Genomic DNA, 12,233 nt, shown 5'->3' on the forward strand with positions numbered 1-12,233 from the left:
AGACTACACCAGCATGACTAGTAACTATGTGGACCCTAGTACAGTTTAACCAGCTCAGCTATAGACTACACCAGCATGACTAGTATCTATGTGGACCCTACTACAGTTTAACCAGCTCAGCTATAGACTACACCAGCATGACTAGTATCTATGTGGACCCTACTACAGTTTAACCAGCTCAGCTATAGACTACACCAGCATGACTAGTATCTATGTGGACCCTACTACAGTTTAACCAGCTCAGCTATAGACTACACCAGCATGACTAGTATCTATGTGGACCCTACTACAGTTTAACCAGCTCAGCTATAGACTACACCAGCATGACTAGTATCTATGTGGACCCTACTACAGTTTAACCAGCTCAGCTATAGACTACACCAGCATGACTAGTATCTATGTGGACCCAACTACAGTTTAACCAGCTCAGCTATAGACTACACCAGCATGACTAGTATCTATGTGGACCCTACTACAGTTTAACCAGCTCAGCTATAGACTACACCAGCATGACTAGTATCTATGTGGACCCTACTACAGTTTAACCAGCTCAGCTATAGACTACACCAGCATGACTAGTATCTATGTGGACCCTACTACAGTTTAACCAGCTCAGCTATACACTACACCAGCATGACTAGTATCTATGTGGACCCTACTACAGTTTAACCAGCTCAGCTATAGACTACACCAGCATGACTAGTAACTATGTGGACCCTACTACAGTTTAACCAGCTCAGCTATAGACTACACCAGCATGACTAGTATCTATGTGGACCCTACTACAGTTTAACCAGCTCAGCTATAGACTAGACCAGCATGACTAGTATCTATGTGGACCCTACTACAGTTTAACCAGCTCAGCAGTACCATTGAGCCTAAACCCAGGATAGAGGGGCTGAGTGAATGTGGTCTGGACTCTGTGGAGGAGGGTCATTGTGTCAGAGACACTGTAGAAGGACAGAGTACCTGCCTTGTGATCCAGGTACACTCCTACTCTGGAGGACTGAGGGCCTGATACTTTAGTCACAACATTATTGTGTCTGAACCAATAACCACCTCTATAGCACAGTAAACTCCAGGACTTGTTATTGTTTCCAAATCCACTATCTGACCCTGTTCTGCTGATGTCTTTATATGAGACTGCTGTAACAACCCTGTCCCTAGTCCACTCCACCTCCCAGTAACAGCGTCCAGACAGACCCTTTCTACACAGAACCTGGTACCAGTTGGTGAATCTGTCTGGATGGTCAGGATATGGTTGGTCTTGGTCTGTAAAGGTCACCTTTCTGTTCCCTTTAGACAGAGAGAGGTGTGTGCGTGCTGTGTTTGGGTCCAGTGTGAGCTGACAGGAATCTGGGAGAAGAGCAGAGCAGAGACCAATGAGGGGAGTCAGAACAATAAGTTAAGTCAGATACTGTATCTACCCTGTCTTTGATTAGAGCACAGCAGAGATCAAATCAGAGAAATATGAGGAGTCAGATAGATACCCAGTCTTTGATTAGATCTACTATTGCTATATATTTCTAGAGGGATTGTTAGGAGTGTCAGTAAAAAGTGACTGTTAGTTACTTCACAATAAAGAGACTCACATTGTAACAACTGTTCTCTGGTCTTGGGCTCTGGAGGCAGTAAAACATCCACTATATTCACTACAGACACACAAACACATTGACAGAGAGAGGGAATGTTATCATCATACCATATTCCACATGTATATGACTAGTAGGGAACTTTCAATGGTCTAAAGTTGATGTTCTTATTGTTTTCAACACACCTGTAGTGGAGATCTTGGTCCATTCTCCTTTAAGGAAGTCTTCTAGTTTCTCTCTCAGTTCAGACACAGTCTTACTCACATCTCCAAAGTACTGAAGAGGACGGACAACAATTCTGGGTAAGTCTGAAGATACACTGATACTGGAGAGAGACTGATAACTCTGGAGAGAGAGAGAGAGAGAGAGAGAGAGAGAGAGAGAGAGAGAGAGAGAGAGGGGGACAGAGAGAGAGACAGAGAGGGACACAGAGAGAGAGGGACACAGAGGGACAATGAGAGAGGGACAAAGAGAGAGAGGGACAAAGAGGGACAATGAGAGAGGGACAAAGAGGGACAAAGAGGGACAATGAGAGAGGGACAAAGAGGGAGAGGGACAGAGAGGGAGAGGGACAGAGAGGGACAAAGAGGGAGGGACAAAGAGGGACAAAGAGGGAGAGGGACAGAGAGGGAGAGATGGGGACAGAGAGAGGGAGAGAGATGGGGACAGAGATAGGGACAGAGAGAGAGGGGGCACAGAGAGACAGGGGGACACAGAGACAAGGACACAAAGAGAGGTGACAGAGACAGGTACACAGAGAGAGGGACAAAGACGGACAAACAAAGAGAGGGACAAAGATGGACAAAGAGAGACAAAGAATGAGAGGGACAAAGAGGGACAAAGAGAGAGAGGGACAAAGAGAGGGAGGGACAGAGAGAGGGAGAGAGACACACAGAGAGAGGGACACAGAGAGAGGGACACAGAGAGGGACACAGGGAGACACAGAGAGAGGGACAAAGAGGGACAGAGAGGGACAAAGAGAGAGAGGGACAGAGAGGGAGAGGGACAGAGAGGGAGAGGGGGACAGAGAGAGAGAGGGGGACAGAGAGAGAGGGGGGACAGAGAGAGAGGGGGGGACAGAGAGAGAGGGGGGGACAGAGAGAGAGGGGGACACAGAGAGAGGGGGGGGGACACAGAGAGAGGGGGGACACAGAGAGAGGGGGGGACACAGAGAGAGGGGGGACACAGAGAGAGGGGGGGACACAGAGAGAGGGGGGGGACACAGAGAGAGGGGGGGGACACAGAGAGAGGGGGGGACACAGAGAGAGGGGGGACACAGAGAGAGGGGGGGACACAGAGAGAGGGGGGGGACACAGAGAGAGGGGGGACACAGAGAGAGGGGGGACACAGAGAGAGGGGGGACACAGAGAGAGGGGGGGACACAGAGAGAGGGGGGACACAGAGAGAGGGGGGACACAGAGAGAGGGGGGACACAGAGAGAGGGGGGACACAGAGAGAGGGGGGACACAGAGAGAGGGGGACACAGAGAGAGGGGGACACAGAGAGAGGGACAAAGAGAGAGAGGGACAAAGAGAGAGAGGGACAGAGAGGGACAGAGGGACACAGACAGAGAGAGGGACACAGACAGAGAGAGGGACACAGACAGAGAGAGGGACACAGACAGAGAGAGGGACACAGACAGAGAGAGGGACACAGACAGAGAGAGGGACACAGACAGAGAGAGGGACACAGACAGAGAGAGGGACACAGACAGAGAGAGGGACACAGACAGAGAGAGGGACACAGACAGAGAGAGGGACACAGACAGAGAGAGGGACACAGACAGAGAGAGGGACACAGACAGAGAGAGGGACAGAGAGAGAGAGGGACAGAGAGAGAGAGGGACAGAGAGAGAGAGGGACAGAGAGAGAGAGGGACAGAGGGACAAAGAGGGACAGAAAGAGAGAGGGACAGGGAGAGAGAGAGAGAGGGACAGAGAGACAGACAGGACAACATAATGATTGAGATGAATAGTTTCACATTAAGTTAATTTCATATCACATGTAACAAGACAGTTTAGTTACCTGGAGGAAATGGATGTGATCCTCTGTGTGTGAGAGCTGCTCCAGCTCAGTGCTTCTCTTCCTCAGCTCAGCTATCTCCTGCTTCAGTTGCTCCAGGAGTCCTTCAGCTTGACTCACTTGAGCCTTCTCTTGGGCTCTGATCAGCTCCTTCACCTCAGAGCTCCTTCTCTCAATGGAGCGGATCAGCTCAGTAAAGATCTGATCACTGTCCTCCACTGCTGCCTGTGCAGAGCGCTGTTAAGAGAGAGACAGAGAGACAGAGACAGAGAGAGACAGAGACAGTAGGTAGTTACCATTTTAGAAAATCATGGGACATTGTCTTTGGTTGCATGCTATTTTATGTCAATCATATTGCTCCTTGTAGCCTATTACTGATGCTACGTGGTCTTATGCTGCCATCTATTGGAAATATTTACCAATTAAAAGTTATTAATTCACGTAAAGACATTGGTGAGGCAGCTGAGAAATAAAGTGTATTTAATTAGAGAGATCAGTCTCAAACCTGCCCCACCTGTCCCACGCCAATTGTTGGACTTTCACATAGAGGTTACTATGTCACCCAGTTCAAACCACATTTAACATATAAAACAAATGAGTCTTGTTTATCAAGTGTTCTGCCTTGCAATAATAAATATAATAAAATAACTAATAAAAAGCAAATGCTTACATAGGTTTTATTTAAAAAATAACAAATGTTATTTAGTACTAAAACGGTATTTACTAACATAATATTATTACTAAAATAGTTGTAGGCTAACCTACCCTAGAATTAGGGTTCAGGCTAAAATAGGTTATACGTAGGGTTAGAGTTTCTGTACAGCACTTTGTGACATCTGCTGATGTAAAAAGGGCTTCATAAATACATTTGATTGATTGTTAGGTTCAGGGTATTTAAAGAGAAAAACTGTATGGGTTTATATCTCTCTTGCTCCTCCCTGTGGTCTTCTGTGGGTACTACATACCTCATTCACCACACTTGATAGGCTCATAATCTGAGGTAGCAACTGAGTCAGAGCTACAAATCAATGAGCTCCACCTATCCATTTGGTTTACAACTCAGTGAACCTGCGCAGCAATCTCTCTATTTGATGTCTACGAACCAACAGATTTCAACGATTATCATATTACCCAGCAGCCATTTAGAAACAACAAATCTGTTTAAATCGGGACATCTTGAAAAAGAGGACAGGGACATACGTTTTGTTTAGGTTTTAAACCTTTTTCTGAAATACAATATGTTTAAACATGTTTAACGTTTGATGTCTTTGCACCAACCATCTGTTCTACTCACTAACACTGTAGGTCACTACAACGTGTAACCAGGTGAACAGTGAGCTTCCTCACCAAGTAGCTGTAACCTAGTTAACAATAAGTTACCTGAGGTAAACCTACAAGGTTAACGTGGGCTGGAAGAGATTTACTTCAAAACCACAGCAAACAGCTGGGACATATGCTAATATTATATCACTGGGCTCCTTGGCGGATAGTTTCATCAGAAAATATTTGTAAAAAATGTCCACACTATCTGTGCTAACAAACCCTGTGTTCCACCCCTCCCCTGTTTAACCTTGAATTTAGTTCAGAAAACCACTTGGAAATGGACCAAAACGAACCAACTCTTTACGGATCTGTTCGTCCGTAATAAACGGAGGCAGATTAGACACCACTACTCTTGTTGAAATCAGCACCAACACACCCCTCACATAAATCATACTGGTAACTAGCCGGGCAACAAGACCCACCTTTTACATTACCACAACCACCGCCTTGTTCATTCTGGATACAGAGTGTATATGTTCCTCTCCCACCTGTTCACCGACCATGATCAATAATTCCTCCACACCATTCTCCAGAACGCACCTGAAGAGACAGTGTTTCTTCTCCACTCGGTTGAGGACATCACACCTCCCAAACAAACTACCCTACTCCCCCCTCAACTCTAACCGATAAACAGTGGAAACTAACAAATAAACCCTTAACAACTACAAAATACATTTGGAAAATACGCAAAAAGAATAGTAGCCCTCCTCAGGAACCACAACACCTTCTTCTTCTATGATATAATGGCGGTCCGCAAATCAACGTTAAAGGTGCATGGCGCCACCTACTGTGCTGGAGTGTGTTCAATCACGGTTTACACCATTTCTAAATCCTCCTACCTAACCCAGTACTTCTGAGAAAATAAAAAAGAGTCCTACTAACTTCTAATAGACCCTCCCCCATCCCCCAAATCCCTTCCAAACCCCCCAACCCCATCCAACCTCAATGACCCTACACTTCAATCTTTCCCTCTCTTCAACATCCTTACAACAATATAACAACACATGCTCCACCTCTTCATTGACAATACCCTCCAGACACAAACCATTCACATGCTGCCAACCAGATGTAAGGACCAGTTCAATATACAATGTCCTAAACACAATTGAGTAAACACCACCTCTTCCTTCCTAATCTGACCTTTGAACCTTGGTCCACCAACCTTTAGAGGACATATAAATGCCGTCCCTTGTGCTCAGAGTCCCATCTCTTCTGCCACACATCTATCAAAATGTCTCTGATCTTACATTTGTCCTCACCTCTACCCTGTGGAACATTAATATATATTATATCTTGTTTTAAAGCTCTTTTAGCTAACTGGTCTACAATTTCATTCCCTTCCACACCTGAATGTGCTGGGACCCAGCAAGAATCGCACTACTACACCCATTCTCTCATTTCTCCATAATAACATTGATACCTACAACTGTCCAACCAAAACCACTGCCTTGTCTACTAGTATATTCCCAACAGTCATCTAGAACAGTAGCAGTGGGATGCTAATGACAATTTATTACGCCGTATACCCAAAGGCATCTCACCTGCCTCCACTAGTAAGACACATACAGATGTTGATTTAAATGCACCAATACATATCCTTAAAGCTATATACTGGATTCTGTCCAGCTTAAGTGTTTGCCGCTGTTCCATAAACTATACACCCGTAATCAATTGTCGTCCTGATCAGAGCTCAATAAATATCCATCAACGATTGTCTGTCAGCACCCCATTCATAACCAGAGACCCACACAACCAACTACCACGAAAGTGATGGAATGAGAGAGAGAGACATCGTTACAACACTGTAAATAGACATAATAAAACGTTTCTTCTTCTTTGGAGTTTAACGGCGGTTGGCATCCAATATGTTGTATTATCGCCCCCAACTGGACTATAATATAAATCTATTTTACTTTGTGATACAAAATGGGAAAAGGAACATTTCATATTTTTTCAAGTAAAACAACACCCTTCCAACTAACCCTACACTCATTAAAAACCCACTACCCCATTCCACTACTTTGACCCTATCTGCTCCTGCACCATGCCAACTAACCCTACACTCATTAAAAACCCACTACCCCATTCCACTACTTTGACCCTATCCGCTCCTGCATCATGACAACTAACCCTACACTCATTAAAAACCCACTACCCCATTCCACTACTTTGACCCTATCTGCTCCTGCACCATGCCAACTAACCCTACACTCATTAAAAACCCACTACCCCATTCCATTACTTTGACCCTATCTGCTCCTGCACCATGCCAACTAACCCTACACTCATTAAAAACCCACTACCCCATTCCACTACTTTGACCCTATCTGCTCCTGCACCATGCCAACTAACCCTACACTCATTAAAAACCCACTACCCCATTCCACTACTTTGACCCTATCTGCTCCTGCACCATGCCCATGACCTGGGAGGACGGGACACCACCACTCAACACACCCTGGAACTCTTCTGAAGTCAAATCTCATATGACCAAATACTTCTCTGCAGCTGCCACCACAACATATATTGTCTGTGATTTACATTCCATTTCTGAGGTACAGTTGATAACCATTGCTTTGAACTCTAAGAAGCCAACCTTACTGAAGCATATATCACTCGTTGGCCAATTCCTCTGTGCTGGAACAGATCTACTACTCACAGGGATCCTCTCAGGATCATCACCCTTGACCCATCCTCCTCTACTTTCTTCACTGCCTCAGCATACGACACCTTCTGCACTACTCTGACTCTAGCCACCTCAACCTGCCTCTCTCTCACCAGACACCTCTGATCCCCAGCAACATGTGTACCCCTACAGTTGACACAACTTTATCCACCGAAACTACACAGTCCTCTATCCCATGACCTCCTGCACACTTCCCACATCCTGGAATCTCCCTCCTACAAAGTGCTGCAACATGACCATAAACGTTGCACCTGAAACAGCTCAGTGGATTCAACACAAAGACTCTAACAGGATAACTGATATATCCTAACATGACTTTGTCGAGTAAAGACTCAAACGCTGACAGTGACTCCTCTGTTTCACCACGCTCCCCACCTGGTCTGCTTCACACCAAACGGTGGGCATCACAAACACCAAGAGCCTTCAACTTCAATTGCTCCACCTCCACACTAACGCTACCCCAGAAATCACTCCTTTCAATGGTGCCCTGTTCCTAAGAGCAAAACAAGAAACAGATCTTGACCCAAGTTGCGTGACACGGAGCGCCCACTCTCTCTGGTCAGAAGAAACACAAACAAATATTGATAGTCCCACCCACCGTGAAACCACAAAAAAACTCTGTTTTCCAATTGAATTATAACATTTGAAATGTCTCTTCCTTTGAAACTTTTGTGAGTGTAATGTTCACTGTTCATTTCTGTTCATATGTAAACATATGTTTCCCATGCCAATAAAGCCCTTTGAATTGTATTGAGAGAGAGAGAGAGATCCATGTTAATGTATAGGGGACATGAGTCAGTCATGGTTAGTCATGGTTATGTGATGAGGTAGCCCCGCCTGCGACTTCTAAATCAGTGTCGGCCCAATAGGGAATGTCCTCTTGGTGTAATGGTCAGAATGTTGGTTTATCCCACGGTAGACCTGGGTTCATATCCCGTCAGTTACATTAAGCAGTCTATTCTCTGAAAGGGGTCCAGACAGCCTGTTCTCAACGGTGGGGTCAGTGGGATTGGATAGGGACCTCTCTACCTCTCTCCCTCTCTCTGACTGGAGGAGAGATGTGAAATGGTGTGTCTCCTCTGGTCAACAATACTCACCTTGAGAGACTTCACAGCCTGTTGGAGCTCCTTCAGCTTCTTCTCTCTCTTCTGGAATCTCTGCTGGACCTTCTGCTGACTCATCCCCAGCTGCCTCTGTGGAGAATCACTCTTCAATGACCTATCAAGCTTTATTTGTCCAGCAGATCAATGTATAGTAATGTGATATAGGACCCATAGAGAGGAAGGTCTACAATCCTGAGGAAGTCCTTTTACAATATTATATTATGTTGCTATGTGAATTATTATAATTTTTATGGTAGGCCTACATGTATCAAGGGGTTGAGACTGAACTTTGGACTCATAAAAGAGGATTCAGAATGATAATAGTGTTTGACATTAGAAAATGGTGATACATTTGGAGAATCTGGGTTAACATATCTATATACTCAAGGTTTGTGTTCATATTTGTGGATCCATTTCATTTGAATGATCTCATATTCAAACAGCCTTAGTTCCTACTGTATCTTTAATTCTTTGTCAGACAGTCACAAACAAGTTGTTCTGGTCTTACCTGTTTCTCAGTCCTCTCTGCTGCAGCTGATACTGTATCATGGCCTTTATGTTCATCCATTGTACACAGATAACAGATACACTGCTGATCGGTACGACAGTAAACCTCCAGCAGTTTGTCATGATGAGAGCAGATCTTCTCCTGTAGTTGTGCGGTGGCTTTGACCAGCTTGTGCTTCTTGAAAGCAGGAGATTCGTAGTGAGGTTGGAGGTGAGTCTCACAGTAAGAGGCCAGACACGCCAGACAGGACATGAGGGCTTTCTGCTTTCTGGTCCCAGTACAGACATCACACGCCACATCTCCAGGTCCAGCATAGCATAGAGCAGGAGGGGGAGCAGCCTGGAGTCCTGTCTTCTTCAGTTTCTCCACCATATCAGCCAACATGTTATTTTTCCTCAGATTAGGCCTTGGAGTGAAGGTCTCTCTGCACTGAGGACAGCTATAGACCCCTTTCAGAACATCCTGATCCCAGCAGCCCTCAATACAGATTCTACAGTAATTGTGTCCACAGGCAGTAGTGACCGGCTCCTTCAGTAGATCCAGACAGACAGAACAACAGAACTGGTCCTGGTCCTGCAGAACTCCCTGCTGAGCCATTTGGACAGTTGTTCACTCTCACACAGACAGACAACACAGAGACTCAGATCAGTTTCGTTTCCTCAGAAAATAGTTTGCGAAGGGGAGGGACTTCCTGGTTCTGCCAGAGGGGTGGGGTTAGAGGAAGGGAGTGAGAGAGGGAGGGGTTAGAGGAAGGGAGGGAGAGAGAGAGACAACTGCATGCAACATCGAGAAGGAGACTAATATTTTAGTTCCTAGGTTAGGGCCCTTAATATGGAATAAATCTAACAAATGTGAGTTGTTAGAATATATAAAGGTTAACAGTTTCTATGAAGTACATATTATAATTATTGATTTGATAGTGATACAATGTTCTGTAGTTGAAATGAATACTGTATGTATTGACTGATCATTGAGAATGAGGTAATACTTTACATTACAGTGTGGTTATTACTGTCATAGTAAACAACATCTGCCTGCCTGCCTGCCTGCCTATTGCAACAGCTGTAGACTCAGCCAAATTCTCTGCTGTGGTTGTTGTTGCTATAAGTGTTCAGGTACAAAGTGATTGACCTCACTGTGACCCATATACAGAGTTCATCCACTCTGATAGAACTCCATCTAGGAACAGAACTCACCAGGCTGATAGAACTCCATCTAGGAACAGAACTCACCAGGCTGATAGAACTCCATCTAGCAACAGAACTCACCAGGCTGATAGAACTCCATCTAGGAACAGAACTCACCAGGCTGATAGAACTCCATCTAGGAACAGAACTCACCAGGCTGATAGAACTCCATCTAGGAACAGAACTCACCAGGCTGATAGAACTCCATCTAGGAACAGAACTCACCAGGCTGATAGAACTCCATCTAGGAACAGAACTCACCAGGCTGATAGAACTCCATCTAGGAACAGAACTCACCAGGCTGATAGAACTCCATCTAGCAACAGAACTCAACAGGCCACCCAGAGGAATACATTGAAAGTTTACAAATCACTTCATAGTTTATATCCCATATTGTTTGTAGCTCTGATTTCACTGTCTTAACACAACTCTTCCTGGTCTATAGAAATGGCCATCATGGGAAGGAGTGAATAGACTCTGTGAGACAACCATTACCTCTCTCCTCTTTCACATCCCTCTATCATCTCTCCATGAGGGAGTACAACCATTACCTCTCTCCTCTTTCACATCCCTCTATCATCTCTCCATGGAGGAGTACAACCATTACCTCTCTCCTCTTTCACATCCCTCTATCATCTCTCCATGGGGGAGTACAACCATTACCTCTCTCCTCTTTCACATCCCTCTATGATCTCTCCATGAGGGAGTACAACCATTACCTCTCTCCTCTTTCACATCCATCTATCATCTCTCCATGGGGGAGTACAACCATTACCTCTCTCCTCTTTCACATCCCTCTATCATCTCTCCATGGGACGTCCCAATAATCTCTCCTTCCTCCTGAAGTGTAGCTTTCCTTCTCTACTCCTCACAAATGTAAAAGCATTGGATTGGTGATGGAATGGGGTAGAGGGAGTTTACATATACCAGTCATTTCCTTTTAAATACATGAAGGGAAGTGGGAGAGAGAGAATCAGATAAAGTTGTGGAGATAAAGGAATATGTGAGCAGAAACCCTCCAGGTACAGATACTGTATGTAGAACCATAGTAAAGCCCAGTATGGACTATCAATACAGATACTGTATGTAGAACCATAATAAAGCCCAGTATGGACTATCAATACAGATACTGTATGTAGAACCATAGTAAAGTCCAGTATGGACTACCAATACAGATACTGTATGTAGAACCATAGTAAAGACCAGTATGGACTATCAACACAGATACTGTATGAAGAACCATAGTAAAGACAAGTATGGACTATCAATACAGATACTGTATGTAGAACCATAGTAAAGACCAGTATTGACTATCAATACAGATACTGTATGTAGAACCATAGTAAAGCCCAGTATGGACTATCAATACAGATACTGTATGTAGAACCATAGTAAAGCCCAGTATGGACTATCAATACAGGTACTGTATGTAGAACCATAGTAAAGACCAGTATGGACTATCAACACAGATACTGTATGTAGAACCATAGTAAAGCCCAGTATGGACTATCAATACAGATACTGTATGTAGAACCATAGTAAAGCCCAGTATGGACTATCAATACAGATACTGTACGTAGAACCATAGTAAAGCCCAGTATGGACTATCAATACAGATACTGTATGTAGAACCATAGTAAAGACCAGTATGGACTATCTATACAGATACTGTATGTAGAACCATAGTAAAGCCCAGTATGGACTATCAATACAGGTACTGTATGTAGAACCATAGTAAAGCCCAGTATGGACTATCTATACAGATACTGTATGTAGAACCATAGTAAAGCCCAGTATGGACTATCAATACAGG

At 44.6% G+C, this 12,233-nt stretch overlaps 1 protein-coding gene across 1 annotated transcript; it reads right to left on the reverse strand.

Moving 5' to 3' along the window:
* Positions 1–783: 783 nt before the first annotated feature.
* LOC123731937 (tripartite motif-containing protein 16) lies at positions 784–9,943 on the reverse strand. The gene is made up of 6 exons (XM_045711310.1): positions 9,234–9,943; positions 8,720–8,815; positions 3,617–3,850; positions 1,778–1,937; positions 1,593–1,652; positions 784–1,356 (listed from the first exon to the last, which is right to left on the reverse strand). The coding sequence occupies exons 1-6, from the start codon at positions 9,828–9,830 to the stop codon at positions 845–847; spliced, it is 1,659 nt and encodes a 552-aa protein (XP_045567266.1). The 5' UTR covers positions 9,831–9,943; the 3' UTR covers positions 784–844.
* Between the last annotated feature and the right edge of the window lie 2,290 nt (positions 9,944–12,233).

The sequence above is a fragment of the Salmo salar genome, unplaced genomic scaffold (genome assembly GCF_905237065.1).
Source record: "Salmo salar unplaced genomic scaffold, Ssal_v3.1, whole genome shotgun sequence".
Taxonomy (NCBI): domain Eukaryota; kingdom Metazoa; phylum Chordata; class Actinopteri; order Salmoniformes; family Salmonidae; genus Salmo; species Salmo salar.